Source organism: Zingiber officinale, chromosome 10B (assembly GCF_018446385.1).
Source record: "Zingiber officinale cultivar Zhangliang chromosome 10B, Zo_v1.1, whole genome shotgun sequence".
Classification (NCBI taxonomy): Eukaryota; Viridiplantae; Streptophyta; class Magnoliopsida; order Zingiberales; family Zingiberaceae; genus Zingiber; species Zingiber officinale.
In genome coordinates, this window is record NC_056005.1 from 22,187,922 (window position 1) to 22,215,617 (window position 27,696).

General features: G+C 41.9%; 1 protein-coding gene across 1 annotated transcript; it reads left to right on the top strand.

Moving 5' to 3' along the window:
• The first annotated feature begins 12,277 nt into the window (after positions 1-12,277).
• Positions 12,278-15,691, top strand: LOC122029765 (nucleobase-ascorbate transporter 3-like). Its single transcript, XM_042588893.1, has 14 exons — positions 12,278-12,638; positions 12,981-13,078; positions 13,182-13,358; positions 13,448-13,548; positions 13,624-13,699; positions 13,789-13,857; positions 13,946-14,130; positions 14,199-14,295; positions 14,377-14,463; positions 14,530-14,588; positions 14,660-14,751; positions 14,831-14,908; positions 14,998-15,158; positions 15,239-15,691. Exons 1-14 carry the CDS (start codon positions 12,455-12,457, stop codon positions 15,452-15,454), a joined length of 1,680 nt encoding a protein of 559 aa, XP_042444827.1. The 5' UTR covers positions 12,278-12,454; the 3' UTR covers positions 15,455-15,691.
• The last annotated feature ends 12,005 nt before the right edge of the window (positions 15,692-27,696 follow it).

Here is a 27,696-nt window from a genome sequence, read left to right on the forward strand (position 1 = left end):
AAGTTCCTTCTAAATAAACAGATATTTGAGCTAAATAAACAGATATTTGAGACTCTTATGGTCATTAAGAAATCTCAAATGTAACGTCATATAAATAATGTCGCCAAATCTTCATGGCAAAAATAATGGCGACTTGCTCCAGATCATGTACAGGGTAGTTCTTCTCATGTTCCTTCAACCGACGAGAAGCATAGGAGTCTACTCTATCGTGCTGCATCAAAACAGCGTCCAAACCCGGTAGAGATGCGTCGGTATAGAGCACGAATTCGTCCTCTCCAGAAGGTAAAACCAAAAATCGGAGCCGACACTAAACTCCGCTTCAGCTCCTAAAAGCTGGTCTTGCAAACCTCAGTCCAAGTGAACTTCACGCCTTTCCTGATCAGGCGTGTAAGTAGCATAGCAATCCGTGAGAAACCCTCAAAGTATCTCCGGAAATATCGAGCCAAACAAAGGAAGTTGCGAGCCTCTTATATCGACTCCGTCTACTCCCAACGGTAACAACCTCGATCTCCTGTGGAACCACGGTATACTCCTACTGGTGACCGCGTGTCCTAATCATCATCACATAAGACAATCCAAATAAGCACTACTGATCATCACATATAGATGTTCTCGTCGAAACATCTCTAGATCTAAGCAAAGGTGGTGTACGTGACTCACCTCGGATCCGTAATAAATCGCAACATCGTCAACAAAGACAATGGAAACCGATCCAAATATCCTCGGAATACCAGAATCATCGAGCCCCTGAAACATCTAAGGCTCCGCAAGCCCTAATGGTCAAACCAAGACACATAATGTCCGTATCACAGACATTCCTAATCATATGATCTCTGATAATAAATCGGAAATCTAATCACCAACAACATAAATCACCAAGGAATAGATCCTCTAGTGTGAGAGCAACGCTCCATCACACGAAATACCACATAGGTGGGAGCAACGCTCTACCACAAGAAATCCTCCATATGTGGGAGCAACGCTCCACCACAAAATAATCCGAAATATGTATCTACAATAAACATGAGAGCAATACTTCGCTACCAGCAATTCGCAATATGTGGAAGCAACGCTCCACCACAAAACAATCCCTAAATATGTGGGAGCTACGCTCCACCACAACAATCCAGAATATGTGGGAGCTACGCTCTACCACAAACAAACAATAATATGTGGGAGCTACGCTCCACCACAACAATACATAAGTGCCCAAAGCACCTAACTATCTAGTTAGAAACTGCACGAGATCTCTCTACCCCATATCACTATGGGTAGCCTAGGGTATAACCACCCAGTAAGCAAATCAAATCCATAGTCAACTCTATCATCATCCTAGTGGGTCGGTCATCCACTAATAGGAGAATTAGTTGACAGAGTAATACAACCAATAACATAATATAGACACCACACCTTCTACATTCAACATAGATAGAATCATCATGATACTACCAACCATACACATGGTACACGCAACACAGGTATAATCGACATAATCCTCCAATTAGAACACACCAAAAATACTCACATCATAGGTATAATTCACCATGATACCTCCAACAATGTATACCGAACCCGTGTGCATATAACATCGTAGGTAAAATTCAACAACACCCTCAAACAACACTCACATGACAAATATACACATATGCCAAGAGTATAATCAACATATACTTCCAATAAGGCATACTAAACCCCAGGTGCATTCACAAATCGCACATAATCAACAAGATACCTCAGATACCACACCAAACATATATGTACATATCACAACACTGATGTAGTCGACAAGATACTTCCAACATGACACTCACACCCATGTGCACATACCACGACACAGATTTAAATCGATAAGATACCTCCAATATGTCAATCAGACACGTACAGCTAACTAAATAGCTATAATCCACAAGGAACCTACAATAACCATATCTAGATGGGAGTACCCACACTATTTACAAATGAACTATCCATCATAGAACTCCTTCAACTCATAACAATCATATGTACACTTCATATATATGCAGAATCAGCATATTTAATCTAATCTACCACACAAACCCTATGCCACCTTCTAAGTTATCCAATTAGGTACATACAGTCTAAAATTAAAGTACTCATAGAATAGGATACATCGATCCTCTATCGACTGACCAAGTCGTCAATAGTATATGGCTAGTTCAACCCTTTCCCACATCAGTATAAGTTAGGTACTCGTTGTGCTCAAGATATCCAACTAAGCACGAATAACCCAAGATTCAAACATCTAAAAGTAAAGTAGGTCAATCCCCTACTGATCGGATCAACAAAACTAATCGGTCATCTACTAACTAATCAAGAACAAATAAAGCCTCTACAAGCATTTAAGGTAAATCGATCACGACTACCCAAGTCAACAAACGTCAATCTATCTTCTACTGACCGATCTAACAAGAGTAAATCAATTATCTACGGATGAAATTAACTAAGATAACCTGGTATACTACTGGCTAGGTTAACATAAAGATATAGATACTATCCACTACCCAGCTAATAAAAGCAGAGGCTGGTATGTGCCTCAATCTGCTAACCAACTAGTAATAACATAAGCTAAAAACTACTGATATATGATATGACAAATCACCAGAAACTGTAACCCTTAATCTCTATCAAGGTCGATCATCATCAGGGTTTTACCTAATACATAAAATATTTACTATCTCAACTAGACAGGTACTAGTAAAGAGTGCTAATACATGTCATAATAATACATGTCATAAACTATAATAGTCAACGATGAATACACTAACTAAATAGTAGGATAACAGTATACCAACATACCTCCTATAGCTTGGAGATGTCCTGCTGCTGCAAGGTCCCAAAACCCGAAAAGTCACATCGAGAAGACCAAAACAGAAAATCCGAAACACCGGGAAAATAAGACTCATAAGCCGATCTCTGATACCAAATAAATTAGTATTAGATAAATCTCGAAAATCCAAAACACATAGCAAGTATCGTATACCTGCTCTGATACCACTAAATTGTCACGCCCCAGAGGAGTCCTTGTCCGAAGAAATTTCGACAGCACCTCCCCTGTACCGGTGACAATCCGAAGCATTTCTACAGACATAATATACCTCAGCCACATGCGGCTGGAATCATAACAATTAAAGAAAACAAACACCACGCAGTTAATATCAAATTCAGCCTCTGGCTGTCACAACCACGCAGTTAAAAGTAAAGCAGCCCACTAGGCTGTACCAAAACCAAAACACAACAAAAACTGACAGAAACTAAATACAACCAAACACAAAACTGCTAGCCGGCTAGGCTTACACAACCAACAACATAACACCCGGAAACAAAATCAGAACACAAATTGAAATACAGAAATTTCATATACCAAGATAAAACAACAGAAAGGCAGCAATATGTCTTCTGATGTGACGCGGGGACCAGCAGACAGGATGCTACAAGCGACACCATAAATAACCTGGTACCTGAAAAGATAGTGTCCACGGGGGTGAGTTCAACAACTCAGCGAATACCAATAGACATGCCAAGTAAGATATATCTAACAGCAATAAACATGGAATACAGCTTCCGAATAATATATAGGAAATATACAAAACTGAAAAGTAACCAAGGAAGCTGTACTCACCAGGAACTCCTAACCTGAACTAAAGGGTCATCAAACCGATACGCAGTATGTCTCCTGTATGCATGTCAAACAAATGCATCCACCAAAATGCAGCATATAAGTGCAGCAAACACAAACAAATAAAAGCAATCAATGCATGTGATGACCGTGCACTCTAACATCACTGCTCCTGAACAGTGACCAAGTGGACGGAATGCTGTCGGAGTACTCCTGTCCTGTGACCCCAAATCATAAATGGGGGAGCTCAATGTTCTCATCTCCCGGTACACAATGACGGGGAGGACATCTCTGCCGGCTACCACGCTGAGTCACCTGACCAACGGAGCCAAACAGAGTCCACCATCTGCCGGCTACCACGCTGCTACACTAAATGCCAGCGGAGCCAAACAGAGCGGAACTGACTGCCGGCTACCACGCTGAGTCATATGACCAACGGAGCCAAACAGCAGAACCGCCACACACCTGCCTGATATACCACTAAACCATGAGTGGGGGTGTGTGCAGTACATGTAACTGGCGATGGGCTCAACCATAGTAGAGCCGACAATCGCACAGCATGCAATCATGATGCATGTCACTATACATAGCAAAAACTGATCAACATAACCATATCCATATATACAAAATGGGTACTGTAAAAGCGATGGTCACATACCAAAATCTAGAGTACACAGGTCAGATAGAATATCAAAACATATGTCCCGAACATAACAAGTATGGTATATCCTGATCAGCATAGAAAAATTCATATATATATAATATGGGTACCACAGTATCAGTAGGTCAAATCCACGGATCCAGGATATACAGGTCCTCTCTGGTATAACAACCTAGATCCTAAACATATCCCCCTTCCATAACCTATGTACCAACAATATGCACAGATTAAAGAACAAGGTCTAGGTACACGAACCATATATGACAAACAAACAAAGGTACACAAGCCAGTCATAACATAAAAACCTAAGTATCAGATAATCTAGATACACATGACTAAAACCAAAAATCCAGAACCTAGTCCTAACCTCAGTAAAACATGGTATGTCACTTACTCTAGAAACTAAGATACATAAGGTAATAAAGTACTCATGGCAATAAGATACTCATGGCAACAAATCATATGATATAAGCATGAATACATCACAGGCGACAAACCTAACATGCTATGGATATCAAACAGTGACATACCAAAGACAAACATGTTCATTGCTTGTAGTTATAAAATACTATGCATATCCAAATGACGATATCATAAAAGATAAGTCAAGAGGTACCCGCCTCCAATCGATAAGACCAATCCGGTCCAACTCGGACGTCGAGATGCTCGTCTCGTGTCAAAACCCTGTGTCACCAATATAAATATATTTTATTTAGCTACAATCTACATAAATAGCTAAATAAAATTCTTAAGAACTATTTAGGGAAAAAACCCTAAACCAACTTCCTCGACCTGCCTAAATTAAATCCAAACCATACCTAATTCAATCCATATCTCTAATCAAGCTATACATGATCATCTAACTACAAACATATCACATTCCTTCCCTTTACCTCAATTCACAATCTTGATTGTTGATCCACAGCAGGGAGCGTTGCTGCTGGAAACCCTCCTTGCTGCCCAAACCTGTTTTGGTTAGCCACTTAATCAGAACACACCAAAAACCTAAATCCAGATTTAGGAGAGCCTACCTCAATACTGGCCGCCGGAATCCCTAGATCAACAATGGTGGTATGTGATCGACAGAGGCCTCATCTGCTAGCTTCTATCCGGAACCAAACGCGTGCAGAGGTGGCAGTGGACCGAGGCTAGGGCACGGAAGCAAGAAATCTCCAGCAATGGTCGGCACTGCTCCGTGCGGCGACGACCACGAATCGGAATCTAGGGCACTGTCCTTTGCTACTTGAGCACAGCAAGATCGGCAATGTCAAGAGCTCCGGGAGGAAGAAGCTTGGTTGCCGGAGGGATAGGATCGGGTGGCAGTCCGAGGAGAAGAAACCACCGGGATGCTCGGAACGGCCACCGGTTGAATTTCAAGAGGCGCTTCGACCATCGGCGCTGGAGGAATTGGTGCCGGAGAGGAGAAGAGGAAAGGGCGGCACTCAAGTACCGGCGAGAAGAAACGTCTGCGGCATAGGAGGAGACAGAATCGGGTGACACAGCTCGGAAGAGAGGGAAAGAAGAAGCTTGGCCAGCGTTCAATCGGAGAAGAAGAGGTAACTGCTGGCGCTAGGAGGTTAGGGCACGGGTGAATTCAGCGGAGGAGAAGAGAAATGGCACGCACGGGTTCGGCGGGGAGAGTAAGGAAATGAATAAAAAGAAAAAGGAAAAGAAAAAAGAAAAGAAAAATAACTTTTCCTCACTTAAATGGGTAGTCTAAACAGGCTTTCCCGGGACCCCATTTTCATCCCCGTTAACTCGTCTATACGAGCTCAGAAAAATTTTCAAAAATTTCAAAAAATTCCCTTATTATTATTCGCCATTTTTTTCCCGGTATTTTACATCTGTTCTTAATGGTTTAGACTTAGATCGCAAGCGGAACTTAACACTATTGATCCAAGTCAGACCTATGTTACAAAGTTGATTAAATATTTATTTCTAAAATCGGCTCCTAGGTCAAACATGGCGAGACACTAGGCCTTTTTGGGTATGGGATCATCCACCACTGCCTCGACAAAGCCTTTTATAGAAATTCAATATTTAATTTCTTAAAATAACATTAGGTTTAACCAAAAAGAACAATCAAATTACAAATTTGAAAAATAAAAAAAAACACGAACTCGAATCACAAATTCGAAACCTAGAATTATATGCCTCTTGTGTTTGGAATTCATATAAAGAAAAACTAGCATGATGCAGAAAATAATTACTAGTTACACCTTTCTTTGTATGCAACGACCTCTTGATCTTCTACCATATTCCTCTTCTTATCTCGAACGTCGTGTGAGAGACGATCTACCGAGACGAGAACCACCCAAGCTCCTTCTTCTCCAAGCTAGTTTCGGCCACCACAAAAAACTCCAAGAGATGTGAGGTTCGACCACCACCACCAAGCTCCAAGGGATGCTAGAAACAAAGTCTCCTTTCTCTCCTTCTCCTAGCTAGAACCAGCCACCAATGACTCCTCTTGTGTTGATGTCGTCGACCACAAAGGTGGAAGAGAAAAGGAGAAGAGCAAGAAGCAAGGGTCGGCCACCACCAAGGAATAGAGGGAAGAAAATAGAATATAGTTGTTAGCCATGAAGGCACCCCTACCCTCTCTTTTATAATCCTTGGTCTTGGCAAATAAGGAAAATTTAAATAAAACCTTCCTTAATTTCTTTGCCATGAAAAGGAAAATTTAATTAACTAAGATCAAACTCCTTTTCTTAAATCATATGGCCGACCGCCTTAAAGCCCCAAACAAGGAAAGTTTTAATAACACAAAATAAAAACTTCCTAATTTGTTTCCAGAAATTTTAATAAAAATTTCTCTAATAATTTTTCCCTTCATGGTTGTTTATAAAAGAAAATTTTATAAATTATAATCTTTCTTTTAAACATGTGGATGATTTCCAAAAAGGAAAGCTATCTTTAAAATTAAAATCTCCTTTCAATCTACAAATAAGGAAAGATATCAAGTCTTTTATTAATCCTTTGTAAAAACTTATAAAAGAAAAAATTTATAATTTTAAAACTCTCTTTTAAATCATGAACATTGTTACAAAAAAGGAAAGTTTTCCCAAAATTAAAATCTTCCTTTCAATCTACAAATAAAGAAAGATATCATATCTTTTCTTAATCTTTTGTAGAAGCTATAAAAAGGAAATATTTAAATTTTAAACTCTCTTTTAAAACCATGGGATCCACATAAGAAAAATTTTAAAAATAAAATCCTTTTAATATGATGTGGTCGGCCACCTAAGCTTGGACTCAAGCTAGGGCCGACCACCACTTGGTTCATCCAAGGATTAACTTGGCCGGCCCCTTGCTTGGGCTCCAAGCAAGGCTTGGCCGACCACCTTAGGATGGATATAAAGGTGGATATAGGTGGGTATAATACTTTATAAATAAGATGCTACAATAAGGACCGAGAGGAGGAATTAGTTTTGGTCTTCCGATGAAATTAAGCTTCCCGTGTTCGCCCCGAACACCCAACTTAATTTCATCAATAATAATTTATTCCACTAAAGAATTATTATTGAACTATCGCACCAATTCCAAATTACATTTTGAGCTCCTTCTTATTATGAGTGTGTTAGTCTCCCTATGTTTAAGATATCGAATGCCCACTAATTAAATGAGTCACTGACAACTCACTTAATTAATATCTCAATCCAAGAGTAGTACCACTCAACCTTATCGTCATGTCGGACTAAGTCCGCCTGCAGGGTTTAACATGACAATCCTTATGAGCTCCCCTTAGGGACATTATCAACCTAGATTACTAGGACACAGTTTCCTTCTATAATCAACAACACATACTATAAGTAATATCATTTCCCAACTTATCGGACCTTTTGATTTATCGAGCTAAATCTCACCCTTTGATAAGTCAAAGAAATAAATACTAAATATATGTGCTTGTTATTATATTAGGATTAAGAGCACACACTTCCATAATAACTAAGGTCTTGTTCTTTATTAAGTCAGTATAAAAAGAACTTACCTTAAATGGTCCTGCTCAATACACTCAGAGTGTACTAGTATAATTTATCAGTCAAGATAAACTAACACCTAATTACACTACAACTATTACAATGGTTTGTTCCTTCCATCTTAGTCGCGAGCTACTGTTTATAATTTATAAATAACCGATAACATGATCTTCTGTGTGTGACACCACACATCATGTTATCAACAATATAAATTAATTGAACAACTACACTTAGCATAAATGTAGACATTTTTTACCAATGTGATTCTTTATTTCAAAATAAATGTTTACAAAAGATAGGTTTTTAGTATACACTCTAACACTTAGTGCTCTGAGCCTTTACTGTGGATTGGGCCTCCGAGCCCTCATTGCTATTGTGTGCCGATCTGATTTGTCATGTCTACCTCGTGCGTTACTACTACTTGATCTGTGTGATGTTTTATGTCCCGGCTTGTGTGCCGATATTTGTATCCTGGTCTGCGCGCCGATTTTTGTATCCTGTCCTGCGTGCCGATGTCTTATCCCGACCTACGTGTCGAGGTCGCATATGGTTTTGTGCCACCGTTTCCGGCTCTATGACGCGTTCGGCTCAACTTCATCAGATCCAGCTCTTCATCCGACTTATCCATCTATGCTTCCGGGTCACGACAACTCGAGTAGCGTCCCATCCGAGGGTGCCCCCTGGGCCAGGGTACGTTCCCGTACTCACTCCCCCTTTATTTGATTATTCTAGTATTAGTCTGGTACTTATATGTTCGTTGGATTTGCCTCGAGACTCGGGGTACTAGAGACCAGGGCAACCCGATCGCTAGTTGCAGGTAGCGTTGACCAGAAGACTTTTGATGACTTGGTCAACACAGAAGTCATCTCAGCACACCCCCCTCCGGGACGTTGCGGCTCGGTCAACATTTCATCTACTTCACCCGACAGCCCATTTGACTCAGATTCCGGACAGGATCACTGTACATTTTGTAGGTTCACTAAAAAAATTTGATCACATATGGAAAGGAGGATCATATTTTGAAGTATGGATAATTTTTTAAGGTAGAATGGTAGTAAGACGTTGTAAGGGGGTCATCTTTATTGAAGCTTGACTCAGGCCATCAAAATATCAGGCACAACATTGGTTGAAACTAACTCAACTTCTCGTATTACTTTTTTCCTTTTATTATGGAAATACCATGATGACTTAGGCATCAGAGTAATTTCGCTAGGAACTCCTAGCGAATCCTTTGATGTTTGTTATTCTCCGTAGGAATCGTCACACCATGAGAAGAAAGCAAAGAGAATGCTTTGACATTATCACTCTTGAGTACGAGGTGGATTTCCACTGCTATGTCACCTCTGTAAGATTTCCGTACCGCATCATATTTGATCTCGGACTGGATCAACAGTCTTGGATTTACTTATTGATCCTGTCAGAAAATTAGGAAGATGGCTAGCTGGGGAAGTGACTGCTACGTTAACTGGATGCAGACCTCGCTCCGCTCTACAACATAAGAAATGTTAGTGGTGCCGAGCCAGGGAAGCAATCACCAGCGTTGGCCCTCCGATGCTCAAGTTAGTCACCAGAAAGAGGGAAGAAGACGGAACAATAGTGAGCACAAGCGTGAATAGTGAATAATGCGTACCTCCGCCGGTACATGGACCCCCCCTTTTTATACCGCCCCAGCGGGCAACGTGCACCCTCTTTGAGGCATAGACACATTCTCCAATTTGTCCTATGAAAGGACCTGTCAGGAAAGTGTCTCTGACATCATACCTTAACAGGGCATACATATCCCTAATAAGACGATAGAAACTTCCGTCGTACGATCGGCCTGTTGACCATGCCTTGTGTCAGCGACACTATCTCCAAGAAGGATATTAAGAGATACATCAATATCCCTCTGCTCGGTCGAGAGTGATAGCCGTTCGGCTGGGAACTCCTCTATTCGGTCAAACTCGACCGCTTTTCCCCATGGTGACTCGACTCAGTAGCTTGTTTCCGTCCGACCAGACTAACGCTCCAATCGTCCCAACATTCCTTTGCTCCGTGATGAGCACCTGATGATCTTGGCAGTACGGGCATTTTGTTTGGACCAGCCCTTTGCCGATTGGGCAGTTCATGCCCGATCGACTACTGCAAGAGAGCTCCACTCAGCTCCACTTTGGTGAGCCCGTTAGTTCTCTGACATTAATCTTCTTGACTTTGACTTCTACATCGATTGTTATCTCCATCCTTTGATCCGCACTTAATAGACTCTCTTTATCACCGCATCACTGATCATAAATCTTGAAACAAACTCTATATTTTCTTATTGTTGGTCGTAGAACAATTTAAACAACTTTTAAAACTTACGACCAAGTTTTCAAAATACCTTGAGGGCAAAAAACAAGAAACAGAAAACAACACCTTTTGGGCTTACAAATTGCATATAAAACAAGGTACGTAGTATAAGCGAACTGGATTTCAGATAGATGTTTATTTTTCTTCCTTATGTTACTGCATTTTATCTTACTTAAAACTCAAAATTGCATACGTATAACCTAGTTATAGTATTGAATTAGGAGACTTAGCAACCGATTGCAATTGCTTAACTAATAAGTTTGTGCAATATATATATGGAATCCAAGCCCATCTAACACTTACAAAGAGATACAGACAAACCGATCGAAAGCAACCTGTCCAGTGGACTTAATTTTTGTAAATCTGTCGTCCCCGGACTATAATACTGTGGAAAGATATCTAATTATCATTTAAATATTCATAGTTTGATTTCTACGATGTATTTATAGTAATTTTTTTTAAATGAGACTCGCAACTAAAGGATGTTGAACTTCTAAATCATCTGTCATGAGTACTTTTCAATATATCCTAATAACTAATGAAAAATTTTTATAAACCAAATCGATCATCCAAATTCAATAGTAGCTGAACTGGTTAATCATTTTTATTTGAGTAAGTCTCCCGCAAACTTTCTCAAAATAGCATCTTAAACAAACTGACAAAGTGCCCATGGCTGAACAATCAAGATCTGAAGAGGAGACTTCTTAAATGCTTTTGTACTCACACGAACTTCGGTTACAAAGGCAGATCAGGGCACCTATCAAACTCTGGCACTTAATGAGGGATTGAGGGTAGGCACTTGGCTGAAACAGAACTATTTATGGATCCAAATTCAATTCAAGACGACTGAAAGCATACACTGTAAGGTTTAAGCATCCACATGCTTTCTTCGATAATTTGCGTTTTAACCTTCTAGTTTTTATTAATACTGCTAAATCGTCAGTAATACGACACCGTGACTTCACTGGAAATATTCCACGCCAAAATATTGCAATCGTCTGACGTCGAATTACTTCAACGTAACTCTCACACTCGAAAGTTGCATACTGAACAAGAAAGGTTAAACAACTGATCAGTGAACTTCCTGGCAACTACTAAACAAGCCCTATATTATTATTATATACTGAATGATTCCCATCCTCTGACGTGAACTGCTGTATCTCTTTTCCCAACTTGCTACAAAAGATGGGTTGCACTGTGCAACAAATCCACAGAATCGCAGGAGTTAGGACTGGGTTTGAATGGTAGTAATCACACGGAGATGGAACAGGTGGAGATATCTCTTGCCGACCTGATCGTACGGCTTCCTAAATATTATCTTATGTCTCCACCATGTTGCGTCCACGTGACTCTGGATGTGATCTCTGCTGCTATTTATGAGATCGACGTGGCCTACATGCCTCGTCGACTCCTCCTCATGATGATGCCCAACAATGGATTGAAGTTGAATTAAAGAAAGATTCAAAGTCATGGCTCCGTCAACGAAGATGCATGAGCAGCATCCTTGGAAATCAAGCATACAGGGGACGTAAGTGCATGCACATGTTCCGGGCGGCACCGTCATTGAAGAGGAACACAGTCTTTGGTCTAAGCGTAGGGTAGGAATCCGAGAAGCTTATTAAAACCAGACTCAGTGCAAGCCGCAGGGTTATTAAAATCGCAACTTGGTCAAATTATTTGATGAAATTTGTAGTACTCAACCTTCCGACGACTCCTCTGTTTCAGTGTTGATCCAAACAGGCCATCATCTGCCAACTTCCCATTTTTGTTTCCTTCTCGTTTCTTCTCCTTATTCTTCGTCGTCTTAAGTCAATAAACAATAGAAGGGAGGCAGCTGAGTCTGATCAGAGGATGGGAAGTGAGAAGGGAGCGGCAATGACCCACGGGTCTCCCCTGGCGCCGCCACCGGTGGTGGCTCCGCCCGCATCAGCACCGGTGCCGATTCATGTTGGGTTTGGGAACATCCACCAGAGTAACCCTCCTCTAGAGCAACTCCCCAATCTCCAGTTCTGCCTCCACTCAAACCCTTCTTGGCGTGAGCTCCGCTCCTCCTCCCTTCCACTTCTCTTCTTCTCGCGTTGTGAAAACTCTGTTTACATTCTTACTGTTTGTTGTCAAGGGGGCTTCAAGAAACCCTTTTTCCTTAAAAAAAAAACAAAAAGTTTAAAACTTCTCTTCGTGCAAGCATCTTTGCCATAAACATCAAAAAAGAGCCTCTGTGTGCGTGTTAATTTGTTTGGTGTTTAGTTTTTGTCAATTGCTTTTTGATGTGATTAACACAGTTGCTTCTCTTTGCAACTTGCCTGTTTTAAATTCACTTTTATGATAAATCTCTCCTGATCATGTATTGATTCTGCTAATGGTTTGATTGTTGCAGCGGAAGCTGTGATGCTTGCTTTCCAACATTATGTCGTTATGCTGGGAACAATTGTCATGCTTGCTTCCTTCCTTGTACCGCAAATGGGTGGAAACAATGTCCGACTCTTCCAACATATCGTCCTCCTTTGTTGTTAGAATTTGATCTCTCGCATAGATTTTAATTCAGGAATTGAACACCTTTCGTGATGATTTGGAGCAGGGTGATAAAGCACGTGTTATCCAAACACTTGTGTTCATGAGTGGAGTCAACACGCTTCTTCAGACATTGATTGGAACTCGCCTGCCCACAGTGATGAACTCTTCCTTCGTGTTCATCATTCCTGTAATGTCAATTATTAGAGACTTTGCTTCGCGGACCTACGAAGATGAACACCAGGTAGATTGATAACATAAGTTCAGTTTTGAACATTCTGGAGTTTCAGAATTCTTTGCAAATAGTTTCACTAGATTTTGGTGTTGCTGCAGAGGTTTATCCATACTATGAGAGCTATTCAAGGTTCATTGATGATATCCTCATTCACCAACATATTTCTTGGTTACACCTATACATGGGAAAGACTCTTCAGGTAGAAGTAGGGTAATTGTTCTTTATCAAATTGCATCTGAATGCTAAATTGCTCATCATAGAAATCCATTTTCAGATTCTGCAGTCCTGTAACTGTAGTTCCAGTGGTCTGTGTTGTGGGACTTGGGCTGTTTGAGCGAGGCTTCCCTCAGGTTTGCATAGATTTCTGATCAATCTCTCTCACGAGTTCAAATCCATTAGAAAACAAAATCTTTAAGTAACAACAGGTCCATCTGTTCAGGTAGGAAAATGTGTTGAAATCGGATTACCAGCATTGATATTGCTGATGCTATTAATTACAGCACAACAGGTAAAGATTTCAAAGAGATATATAACAGTTGATATAAAATTATCTCCTTGAACAAATGCCATACTCGTCTTCTTGTTACACTGTGCAGTACATACATCACAATCATATGAACACCTATTTTCTGCTGGAGAGGTTCTCCATAATTTTGTGTGTCAAAGTTGTATGGGCCTTTGCTGCTGTTCTTACGGCTGCCGGTGCATACAACCATGTCCCTGAGAAGACTAAACTTCATTGCCGAACAGATAGATCATACCTCATATCCTCTGCTCCATGGTAAATTTCAAACAAAATTGTTCTGTGCCATTTTCCTTAAGTGCCCACATTGACATTGATTGTCCTAGGATTAAGATTCCATACCCATTCCAGTGGGGGACGCCCATATTTGCTGCAAGTCATATATTTGGGATGATTGGTGCAGTGCTTGTGTCTGCCTGTGAGGTCAAATTCAATCGTCAAAATCCATTTTGATTCTTAAATTCAGTAATTTCTAATGAATGTCTTCACCCTTGCTTCACACAGTCTACTGGCGCACACTATGCAGCTGCTCGTTTAGCAGGCGCCACGCCGCCTCCTGCATATGTGCTTAGTCGAAGCGTCGGCCTTCAGGTTAGAGTGATTTTGGTGTAGTCGCTGCCATTTTGTTCCTTGAGAGTTATGCTTTTGTGTGGACAGGGTGTAGGTATGTTGCTTGAATCGATATTTGGTGCTGCAGCTGGTTCAACTGTATCTATGTAGGTGACCCTGCATTGGCCCTGTGACAAGCTTTTCATTTGATAATTGATTCTAATGGTTTGATTTGCAGTGAGAATGTGGGGCTTCTGGGATTGACACGAGTTGGAAGCCGGAGAGTTGTGCAAATATCGACCGGTTTTATGATCTTTTTCTCCATAATTGGTACAGATCACTAACTTCAATATGGACAAGAACAAGCACAATTTACACTGTGTCTGAATCCATATTCTCTACTTTTCAGGAAAATTTGGGGCTTTCTTCGCTTCAATTCCATTACCAATATTTGCAGCAATCTACTGCATTCTCTTTGGACTTGTTGGTAAGCTATGTACAGAAAGTGTCATTATTTCCTTCTTCCTTTCATTTTTTTCAATATCCTACTAAAAACTACCTGTTTCAATATTATAGCTGCGATTGGTATCTCATTCATTCAGTTTGCCAACAACAATTCCTTGAGGAACTTGTACATCTTAGGTGCTTCACTTTTTCTCGGTATTTCGGTACCGCAGTATTTCAATGAATTCACAGCTTCAGCTGGCCATGGACCTGCTAAAACAGATGCTGGATGGGTAAGTTGTTGCAATGTTCTTCGGTAGCAAAATAGGCCATTTCAATGATGAATGACAATGGATTTATTTTTGGTTTGCAGTTCAATGATATACTGAATTCAGTCTTCTCGTCAGCTCCGACAGTGGCTTTAATGGTAGCAATAGTTCTAGACAACACACTGGAGGCTAAGATTTCTTACTCAGACAGGGGTTTCTCATGGCTGAAACCCTTCAACAGGCATGATGCTAGAAATGAGGAATTCTACAGCTTCCCTATCAAAGTGCACGAATGGATACCGACCCGATTCATCGACTAACTTTCGCATCGTTAAGTCGAGTAAACTTTGACGTGTGTGTGTGCGGCGCATCGAGGAGGAACACTGTCTTCAATCTGGTGTGGATATGTCTGTCGATCGATGCATTAATATTACTCGTTTGCTGCATGTCTGAAATGCTTCGGAATTCAGTAATCTGGAGCACTAACATTAATGTACAGAATGTTAGAGGCACTGCTATATATTTTAGCAATTTAAGCACTTCTATAATTTGGTTCACTTAATTTAGTAGATTTATTTAGTTGTCTCATGAGGTTATCATTTGATTCTGATATGAGATAAGATAGCGATCATTCTACGGAATAATGTTCGATAGGTAAGAAGGGAAAACGTCAAAAACAAAGAAAAAAATCACCAATCTCTATTTTATAAAAAAATTAAAAAATTTATTATTAATAAAGGATAATTTCTTATATAGGTGTTTATAAATATAAATCTTAATATATGGAATTCAACTCTTATCTTATAAAAAAAATTTATTAGAAAAGAAAATTTTATAAATGAAAAAAATTATCAAAATTGGATGCTTATATAAATAAACTCTAACTCATAAATATCAAAAAAAATCAAACATATACTAAATACTATAAAATAGAAATTATTAAAAATAACAAAAAAAATATTTGGAGGCTCTAGAAAGGACCAAGTGATGCTCTTTGAGCTCGAAAATTGATGGTTATGAGTTCTCATAACAAATATAAATTTTTAAATTCTGCACACTTAATCGCAAGCAAAGCCTGATTCCGAATCCTGAGTTAAAAATTATGATCCTTTGAAATTCAAGAGCTCATATTGGATTGATCATGCATCAGTCACCTCAGGTTGAAAAGAACTCACCATCAAATTCATAATAGTCTCATCAGCATCCATCAAATAAAGAGCCAAGTGCTTTACATTGAAGATATCAAACATCTTCAAATGAATAGGAAGACACAACATGTAAGCATTGTTGTTAATCTTTTATAGTATCTGATCCTATCCGGAATCTGAGTCAAACGATGGTCGCCTGAGATGTTGGTGTTGACGGAGAGGCGACTTGGACACCCCTAACGTATGTGCCCAGGAAAATGAATCCCCACGTGGGGCTGACAGATGGCGGTGATTAAACCGGTGGTACTTGGGCTTTGTGCACACTCAGACAAAACACACGCAGCGTTAAAGACCATAAACCAGGGAAAAAACCTCAACGCGGACCCTTCGACGCTCAAGTCAGGTATTTTTTCCCAAAAGAACAGTATACGAAGGAAAAAGAACCGTAGAAGACAAGTGTGAAAGTGCGCGTATCTGCTCAAGGGAGAGGACCTTCCTTTTTATATGATCATGCGTACCTCTAGAGCCTGACCGATGTCAAAGAATGTTGGGTGTCAAGGTCTGTCGGGTGATGGAAGACACATGACACTCTCTTATGGATTGAGAGAATGTTCTATTCGCAGATGACAGCAGACTATTGAAATATTCCCTGACATATGGAAGTTATTCCCTGGCAGGCGATTACGATTCCCTAACATTGTTGTCGCCTAGTGCCTTCTGTCCCGCCCGGGTTTAGCTACGAGCAGTTTGGGATGACTGTTAGGGTGTGGCGCCTGGCTCGAGTTTTGATGGGGGAGATGAGCTACAGTGAGGGTCCCATCTTTCACGCTTAGAGTACTGAAGGGTCGATCGGGAGTTGTCTTACTGAAAGTACCAGGCCTATCTATGCAGATCAGGTTGAGGAAACCAGATCAGTCGAGGGAGGTCAAGCCTTACTGCAGGCCACATCTCATGTCTCTGATATGGGATCCTGATCTGCCAGTACCCGACCGGGAATTATACGGCTGATGACGTCAGGTAGTTAAGTCCTTCTCCCTAACTGCTGACTGTCACTTCCCCTTGACTTCTAACTGTCACATTTTCTTGACTTCTGACTGTCACGTCTCCTTGGCTTCTGACTTCCACGTCCCCTTGGCTTCTGATTGCCACGCCCCCTTGACTTCTGATTACCCCGCCTCCTTGACTTCTGACTTACATGCCCCCTTGACTTATGACTGCCCTGTCTCCTTGACTTCTGGCTGCCACGTCTCCTTGACTTTTGACTGCCTAGCCTTATCAAACCCCACCTTTATGCACCGTATCACAAGCCTCCCCTCCATGTCTAGTCGAAGGAGACTCAGGTCCGTCTGAATAAACCCAAACCTTGGTTTCATTTACTTCACCATTATGACTATAAATGATGCTCCTTTTCCCAGACCATCGATATTGTAACATGTTTAATTGCTCAATCAACCTCGGGGGAAGTGCCACTTTAATTTCTGCAGAAGTACTTCTTCCCTCCTCCTCTTTAAAAGGGGTTGACCTTCGCTCAGCGAGACACACTTTCCTCTAACTATCACCCATTAATCATGGATTTGAACTCTGAGTTGGATAAACTGCAACACCTCCATCAACAATTGGATTATATGACCCAACTGCTTACTCAGAAGGATACTGCCTTATCCGAGATGATGCAGGATAGGGATCTTCAATCTTCCTTTCGCCGAGAAATTGAGGAACTTTGGTTGACCGCTAAATCTTGGCCCGGGTTGATGTAGCGCTGAAACATAAATTTTATGCAGACCTGGAGAGCCAAGCCCAATTCCTGATCTATTTGAAAGAGAAACATGTCTCTTCCATATCCCTTATTCAGGAAGAAGCCCGGATTAAAGATGAAACCATCGCTCAACAATGACGTATTTAGTGGACTCAAGCCGAGCTGGCACAAGCTTGAATTCATTTGGAGCAAGCAGGTCAAGCAGAATGCTTTTGCCTAAGGTGCCGACTCACAGCTAGCATTGGAAGAGAACTCTGAATGCTTAGATTTCCTTTATGCCTTTACAGATGTACAGATGTAAGAATGAGATTTTGAGGGGCATTCCTGTACGTTATCAAGTAACTGTAGATTTGATTAGGTTTCAGCCTTCATTCGTGTTTCTTTGCTCCTTTCCCACTAGCACTCTCTGCTTCATACCATACAATCAACTTTAACAAAAAGGGTGCTTTTGAATATCCCTGAATTATGTGATGATATCAGGGCGAGAGGTAGTTGGTGAAAACTTTACTTGCTTATAACTTGCGTGAGGGCGAGGGTATATAAAGCTGATCAATAGGTCGTTGGGCGCGAGAGCATGCTCACTTATGGCACGCACTGGAGCAAGAGTCTGGGATCTCGACCGAGAGGTTGTTGTCCGTGAGAGCATGCTCACTTATAACTCACGCTGGGTCGAGAGTCTGGGATCCCGCCCGAGAGGTCGTTGGTCGTGAGAGTATTATCACTTATAACTCGCGCCCAGGCGAGAGTTTGGAGCCCGACCGAGAGGTCGTTGGTCGTGAGAGTATGCTCACTTATAACTCACGTTGGGGCGAGAGTCTGGAGGCGTGAGAGAGCATGCTCACTTATAACTTGTGTTGAGGTGAGAGTCTGGAGTCCCGATCGAGAGGTCGTTGGTCGTGAGAGTATGCTCACTTATAACTCGCGTTGAGGCGAGAGTCTGGAGCCCGATCGAGAGGTTGTTGGTCGTGAGAGCATGCTCACTTATAACTCGTGTTAGGGCGAGAGTTTGGAGCTCGACCGAGAGGTCGTTGGTCGCAAGAGCATGCTCACTTATAACTCACACTGGGGTGAGAGTCTGGAGGCGTGAGAGCATGCTCACTTATAACTCTCGCTGGGGTGAGAGTCTGGAGTCCCGACCGAGAGGTCATTGGTCGTGAGACCATGCTCACTTATAACTTATGCTGGGGTGAGAGTCTAGAGCCCGACCGAGAGGTCGCTGGTCATGAGAGCATGCTCACTTATAACTCGTGTTTGGGCGAGAGTTTGGAGCCTGTCCGAGAGGTCGTTGGTCGTGAGATCATGCTCACTTATAACTCTCGCTGGGTCGAGATTCTGGGATCCCGACCGAGAGGTCATTGGTCGTGAGAGCATGCTCACTTATAACTCGCACTGGGTTGAGAGTTTGGAGTCTCGACCAAGAGGTCGTTGGTCGTGAGAGCATGCTCACTTATAACTCGTGTTGGGGAGAGAGTCTGGAGGCGTGTGAGCATGCTCACTTATAACTCGCGTTGGGTTGAGAGTCTGGAGTCCTGACTGAGAGGTCGTTGGTCGTGAGAGCATGTTCACTTATAACTCATGCAGGGACGAGAGTCTGGAGGTGTGAGAGCTTGCTCACTTATAACTTACGCTGGGGCGAGAGTCTGGAGCCCGACCGAGAGGTCATTGGTCATGAGAGCATGCTCACTTATCACTCGCGCTGGGGCGAGAGTCTGGAGGCGTGAGAGCATGCTCACTTATAACTCGCGATGATGCGAGAGTCTGGAGTCCCGACTGAGAGGCCATTGGTCGTGAGAGCATGCTCACTTATAACTCACGCTGGGGCGAGAGTTTGGAGCCTGCCCGAGAGGTCGTTGGTTGTGAAAGCATGCTTACTTATAACTCGCGCTAGGGCGAGAGTCTGGAGCCCGACCGAGAGGTCGCTAGTTGTGAAAGCATACTCACTTATAACTCGCGCTAGGGCGAGAGTCTGGAGGCGTGTGAGCACGCTCACTTATAACTCACACTGGGGCGAGAGTCTAGAGGCGTGACGGCATGCTCACTTATAACTCGCGCTAAGAAGAGAGTCTGGAGTTCGACCAAAAAGTAGTCTGGGAAGCCCGACCGAGAAGTAGTCTGTGAAGCCCGGTCGAAAAGTAGTTTGGGAAACCCGATAGGGAAGTAGTTGTGCATTGAAGGAGATGAACCCGTGGAGTCCAATCCACCTGCGATCATGAAGCGTATTGCATAAGTCATTAGTTAATTTGAAACTTACTCAGATTCCGAGGATAAGGTGCTCAATTTTGATCAACGCTTCCCGCCGCCTACTCCATTTCCTGATATAGCCACATGGAATTTTTAATACTCGAGGCATGGTCTTCCTGAGGTATGGTGCCACTGTTTGCATATCACCTCCATGATTTTCCTATCCTTTCCATCATAAATACCCTTTCATAGGGAGCTGACACGTGCCCCACGAACTTTTCTTGTTGTGATGCCTAACGCACGCTTTTTGCACGTGACCCAAGGGTGCTTCTTCCTCCTGATCTGATAGCCATCGTGTGCCCTGCCGTTTCAATTGTCCATCTTGAATCTCGATGCTCATTAAGGGTTTTGGTTTAAAACCCTAAAAACCTCTAACAGTTGTTCATCGGCACTTCATCTTCCTTCAACCTTTCCTCCTTTGCTTGTTTCTGCTCATTCGATTTCCCTTCCGTGTAAGTGCTTCTTCTTCCTCATCTTTTGCTACTTCGCTTGTTGATTCTATAATGGTCAGCAAGATGGTAGTACCATGGTATGCGTATTTTCATTTGGACTTTGATAGGAGTGACCTTAGATCTGTACAATCTAGTCTGCAGCTTTCCGATGCATATAAGCTTCGCCTTTTAGGATCCGATGAGCATCCTTATCCTCCTACCACCGACTTCGTGACCTTCTTTAAAGACCAGCTTCTCGACAGTCTCCGATTTCCAATCCCTTCCTTCTTCTCTTCCTTGAGCCAATATTTTGGTATCCCCTTGTCCCAATTCGCTCCTAATGCCTTCTGCGCTATGTGTAGTATGGTAATCTTATGTTGCCTGTATGAGATCCCTTTGACTCCTCAACTCTTTCATCATTTCTATTCCCTTAAGCGCTAGGAATCGGGCATCTTCATGGTGAAATCTAGGACCGGGTATAGACTTTTTGAGGGCATACCTTCTTCACATAAAGGTTGGAAGTCCCGCTTCTTCTATATCCAATTACCCGAGTCCATGACCTGGCCTATTGAATGACACTTCAATCTTCCTTCTCCTTATGAGTTGTGAGACCATCAACACCAGCCTGCTTGTTTGACTGCCTCTGAAAAACTAGATGGAGTGCAAGTACGACTCCTTTCTTTGCTATGGGAGAGTGTGTTGTATACTTTCAGGCTAAGCCCCAACTAGACGCCTCTGAGAGCACCTTTTGGTAAGATTACTTGACTCTCCTTACATATCTCCAATAATTGAGGTATTTTTTTTACTACATAAGTCATGTTCTGAGCATCACGCTCGACTCTTTCGCGATGCCCAGTGCAGTCCTGTGGAAGCAAGGTAGAGAGATCATGGCAGGCTAGGAGGTTCCCCAGGCCAACGCCTTAGTAGGGGCCTGTTCTCAATAGTCGGGGGACCCTGAGGCCCCTGAAGCTTAATCACTCCCCATCGAGGTAGCTGCTAATGAGAGGGCTCCCTCTCCAACTGCCGAGCAGTGCGTACACCTTCAATGCAAAAGATAGTGTGTTACTCCATCAGTCCAATCGTCACCCAAGAAGTTGCCTATGTCGCGGGCATCCTCCAAGGCTAAAACTCCTGCTCAGGCAAGCACTCCACATTCATCAGAGGCTACACCCTCTTCTCCTATTCCCGTACCCATCTAGGAGCAGACAACCACCCGAGCGGAAGGCCAGCCCGGGACTGCTATGCCTTCTCCACCTCCGTCCTCGAGCCAGCAACTACCTTCGGCTTCGGCTCTTGCTTCCTCTTCTCGCCCCAAGGAATGCCTCAAAGGGCGATATGCCTTCACTTCTTCGTTCCAACTGCCATCCCTTCAAGTGTTGGGCCATATTCCTTCTGTCAGCACCTCTCCTGACTATGGTTAGGTGCAACTTCATGGTGCCCGGGCCGATTCATGGAAAAGTACTGCCGACCAGATTTTGGAATGCCCCAACTGGACTTGGCCAACCTATTTTCTCAACGACTAGTGTCGGTAAGTTTTATCTGTATCTTTTTCATACCCTTAAAACAATACTAATCCTACTCACGCTCTTGATAGACCTGCGTCATGGGGTTGAGCCTCTCCCAGTACGTAGCTAGTTTGCATCGGGAGAACGAGTCCTTAAGGGCTCGCATTTAAGGGATGGCATCTCCTACGATTGCTAGTTGCGCTTTTGACCCGACCACCACTAAGAGCCTACTCCAATCTCACCTGCAGATAGTGGAGGAGCAAATGCGCACTGCCAAGGACATGGCTCACGTAGAATCAGAGAAGGTACAACCCTTGAAGACCGCCCTGAAGACCAGCGAATCCAAGCTTAAGTCTAAGGACCTGAGGCGCGTCCAGATCCTGGCTGACCTGGAGGTGAAGGAGACAGAGGTGACCACCCTCTCTTCGCAGTTGCGGGAGCTCCAAGAGGCACACGCCTCTCTGAAGACAGACCTATCTGCCATCACTGATAGGGAGGCTACTTGTCAGAAGCACTTGGAAGCGGCCCAGGCTGATCTCAAATCTGTGCAGGTGGAGTTTTCAGTGGCCAGGGAGGAGACAGTGGTCGCATGCTAGGAGTTGGCAAAGGCACGGGACGACACAGATAAAGCTGGGGAAGAGTTGGAGGATTATCAGGCAGGTGAGAGCTCTCATCTAGTAGCTCACAAGGCCTCCTTCCTAGCCTCCAAAGAGTTTGGATCGAAGATAGGCAACCTCATCGACCAAATGCTTGGTTATGGAGGTGTAGGGGCCTTGCTGCAGTTGCAAGAAAAAGGCTTGCTCCGGTCGACTCCCTCTGAAAATTTCCTGGACCATACCCATCTCCTCAACGAGCTGCCTGATGAATCCTTCTCTACCTTTGAATAGTTTTGTGATCCCTTGTAACTACCTTTATTCTGACTAAGGATGTAAAGCTTCAAACCTATGGGTGACTTTAATCTTGAAATTTCATTTTTAATTTATATGACTAAGTAACTTGTCAAGTGTTTAACCCCTTTGAGGATGCCTGGTCGACTTATCACCCGGGCAGGCCTCTATAAGGGTTGTTCCCCTTGACTAGGCGCTAATCCTTACTGAGCTTTCCATCTTCCCGAATGGATTACGTAGTATACCTACTCAATTAGTCATGAGCCACGGTGATTCTGGGGTCATCTTGCCAGCCCGAGCGGGGCTTACTGTGGCCTCATCTACTTTCGAGGCCATAAATACTTCCCCTCCATGTGTCCTTGGATCCAACTTTTCTTGACATGACCACTTCTGCACCATATTCCAAGACGATCCAACGACCACCATTGCTTCTACGCCTATGGCTGTCGCCAGCTACCTTGTTTATGGATCGCATGATTGGCGCTGATGTTGAGGTCTTCTTCCAAGCATCTCCTCGCACTACTATAAATATTTTGCTTCTCTTCCTCCCCCTGCATTTTTACTTTCCGATCTTTAGTTTTTCGCCTTGACCTTTCCATAGATTCTCCCATACCTAAGTATGCTCTGGAGTCTCCACCTTTAACGGTGTAGATCTGGATGATCTTCGCTTCGTGTATAAAGTATCCATAGCCATGCACATCATCATACCCTCCGAAGTCCATCGACTCTTTCGACCACCTCGGGGCTATGTGAATTTTTTCAAAGAATAGGTTGTGGTCGGTCTTCGTTTTCCTATCCACCCATTCTTTTCCAATGTGAGTCACTATTTTCGTATTTCTCTTTGTCAACTCACCCCCAACTCCATTCGGATCTTGTGCGGGTTCGTTCTCATCTATGACTTGTGTGATATTCATTGGACTCATCACATATTTCACTACTTCTTCACTCCCCGTCGTCATAGTGCGGGTTTTTTCGCTTCCAAGCTCGTATCTAGACCAACCTCTTTGCACCCTTACCCCCTTTAGGAACGGAGTGGAAAGATAAATACTTCTTCCTTCGCTTTCCCTCTGTCGTGGAGTGGCCTACTGAGCGGTGCTTTTATGTCCCTTCTGCATTCTCTCTGGGAGATTATCACTCAGGCCCTATTTTTGTGGAGGTGTCGTCGCAGCTAGAGGGATGGTGCTTTGATTTGAGCGTCTTGTTAACGGAGGATGTGTTGTATTTGTTTAGGCTGAGTTTCGTTCCTTCAGAGTTACCGCACTCCCTTGGTAAGTGTTATCTTCACCTTAACTTTTTCTTGCCTTTCGTGCTAAGTTTCATTTTGCATCAACCGACACTCTCACCCAATCATCTTTAATCAGGCCCCTCCCCCAAAGTGCTTTGGAAATAAATAGCTGCGAACACATAATTTTGTTGGTTGCTACTCAGAATATCGTACCGGTTCCCTTGTACAAAAATTTTGTACAAGTCCTGAATCTTTCCTAACAACCTATTGTGTTCTTTAGAAATTAAATTTGGAATCGCAAACAGAACTTAACATTATTGATTACAAATTTAACTTATTTGTTCTTAGAAGTTTAGACTTGGATCGCAAACGATGCTTAACATTATTAATCCAAATCCACCTATGTTACAAATTTGATTAAATATTTATTTTAGAGATCAACTTCTAGGCTAAACGTGGCGAGGCACTAGACCTTCTTGGTTATGGGAGCATCCACCACTTCCTAGACAAAGCCTTTCAACGAAATTCAATATTTAATTTCCTTATAGTAACCCTAGGTTTAACCAATAAGAACAATCGAATCACAAGATCGAAAAATAAAAGAAACACAAATTCGAATCATAAATCTGAAACCTAGAAACGTTAGCCTCTTGTGTTTGGTATTTCAAGATCTAAACAAAAGAATAAACTAGTTATACCTTTTGTAGCTTATAGACCTTACGATCTTTTATCGTATTCCTTTTCTTATCTTGGGCGTCGTGTGGGCGACGATCTACCGAGACGAGAATCCACCCAAGCTTCCTTCTTCTCCAAGCAAGTTTCGGCCACCAACAATCTTCAAAAGATGAAGAACTTTCGACCACCAACCAAGCTCCAAGGGATGCAAAGAAACAAAGTCTCCTATCTCTCCTTCTTCCTCTAACAAGATCCGACCACCACCAAGCTCCTTGAGATGAAGATGCCGCCGACGACACAAGGAAGAAGAATAGGAGAGGAAGAGGAAGAGATGGCCGACCACCACCAAGGAAGATAGGAATAATAGAAGATATATTGTTATAAGGTGAGACACCTCTACCCTCTCTTTTATATTCCTTGGTCTTGACAAATAAGGAAAGTTTTAATTAAAACTTCCTTAATTTCCTTACCAATGAAAGGAAAATTTAATTAAAAATTCTTTTATTCTATTAATGTGGGCGGCCCCTACAACTCCTCCAACCAAGGAAAGTTTTAAACACAAAATTAAAATTTTCTAATTTGTTTCCGAAAATTTTTAAAATAAAAATTTCTCTTTTACAAATTTCCTTCATGGTTGGTTATAAAAGAAAACTTTTATAAATTAAAATCTCTCTATTAAAACATGTGGATGATTACAAAAAGGAAAGTTTTCTCCAAAATTAAAATCTTTCTTTTAACTACAAATAAGGAAAGATATCAAATCTTTCTCTTAATCTTTTGTAGAAAGCTATAAAAGGAAAGATTTAAATTTTAAAACTCTCTTTTAAAATCATGAGGATGGTTACAAAAAAGAAAAGTTTTATCAAAAATTAAAATCTTCCTTTTAACTACAAATAAGGAAAGATATCAAACCTTTCTCTTAATCTTTTGTAGAAAGCTATAAAAGGAAAGATTTAAATTTTAAACTCTCTTTCAAAACCATGGTTTCCACATAAGGAAAGATTTTAAAATAAATTCCTTTTATTTTTTATGTGGCCGACCACCAACTTGGGCTCCAAGTTAGGGCCGACCACCTACTTGATCCATTCAAGATTTATCTTGGCCGACCCTTGCTTGGGCTCCAAACTTGGCTTGGACGGCCACCTTAGGATGGGTAAGAAGGTGGGTATGGGTGGGTACAAGACTTTATAAATAAGAGGCTACGACAAGGACCGAGAGGAGGAATTGGTTTTGGTCTCCTGATGAACTTGAGCTTCCCGTGTTCGCCCCGAACACCCAACTCGAGTTCATCAATAATAACTCATACCACTAAAGAGTTATTATTAAACTACCACACCAATTCCATATTACTATATGGGCTCCTTCTTATCATGAGTGTGTTAATCTCCCTATGTTTAAGATATTGAATGCCCACTAATTAAATGAGTTACTGACAACTCACTTTAATTAATATCTAGCTCCAAGAGTAGTACCACTCAACCTTGTTGTCATGTCGGACTAAGTCCACCTGCAAGGTTTATATGACAATCCTTATGAGCTCCTCTTGGGGGCATTATTAACCTAGATTACTAGGACACAGTTTCATTCTATAATCAACAAAACACCATATAAATAATATCATTTCCCAACTTATCGGGTCTATTGATTTATCGAACTAAATCACACCCTTTGATAAATTAAAGAAATGAATATTGAGTATATGTGCTTGTTATTATATCATGATTAAGAGAACGCACTTCCATAATAACAAATGTCTTGTTCTTTTATGCAGTCAGTATAAAAAGAACTTACCTTAAATGGTCCTGCTCAATACACTCAGAATGTACTAGTGTAATTTTATAGTCAAGATAAACTAATACCAAATTACACTACGACTTTTCCAATTGTTTGTTCCTATCCATGTTAGTCGTGAGCTACTGTTTATAATTTATAAGGAACTGATAACATGATTTTTGTGTGTGGCACCACACACCATGTTATCTACAATATAAATTAATTAAACAACTACACTTAGCATATAAATGTAGATATTTTACCAATGTGATTCTTTATTTCAAAATAAATGTTTACAAAAAGCTAGGCTTTTAGTATACACTCTAACAATCTCTCACTTATACTAAAAGTCTATGCTGCCATATACCCTGCCATACATCTGATTCCTAACCCTTCAACATACCCATCAAAAGCTCTTGCCTCAAGGGCCTTATGAAAGGATCTCCTAGGTTATCACCTGATGCAATCTAGGTGGCAACAACTTCTCCTCGTTATACGATGTCTCGTATTGGGTGGTACTTGCGCTCTATGTATTTACTTGCCTTATGGGCTCGTGGTTCCTTCGAGTTTGCTACTGCGCCACTTATTTTCACAATAGACTGTAATAATTTTTGGGCAAACCAGGAATCACATCTAAGTCCATCATGAAGTTTCTGAGCCATACAGCTTCTTTGGCTATCTCAGAGGTTGCTACATACTCAGCTTCCATGGTGGAGTCCGAAAAGCATCTATGCTTAACACTCCTCCATTGTTATGGCTTTACCTCCTAAAGTAAACACAAAACCCCGAGGTCGACTTACTATTGTCCCTATCTGATTGGAAGTCAAAATTCGTGTATCCCATAGGGAGCAAATTATCTTCCTTGTAAACTAGCATATAATCTCTAGTCTCTCTAAGGTACTTTAATATATGCTTTACGGC

Bases quoted from the DNA above. Each gene is read 5' to 3' on its own strand.
- LOC122029765 (XM_042588893.1), top strand. From the start codon at position 12,455: ATGGGAAGTGAGAAGGGAGCGGCAATGACCCACGGGTCTCCCCTGGCG. The intron at 13,549-13,623 runs GTAGAAGTAGGG...ATCCATTTTCAG, and splicing joins ACATGGGAAAGACTCTTCAG to ATTCTGCAGTCCTGTAACTG. The intron at 14,131-14,198 runs GTAAATTTCAAA...TGATTGTCCTAG, and splicing joins CTCATATCCTCTGCTCCATG to GATTAAGATTCCATACCCAT.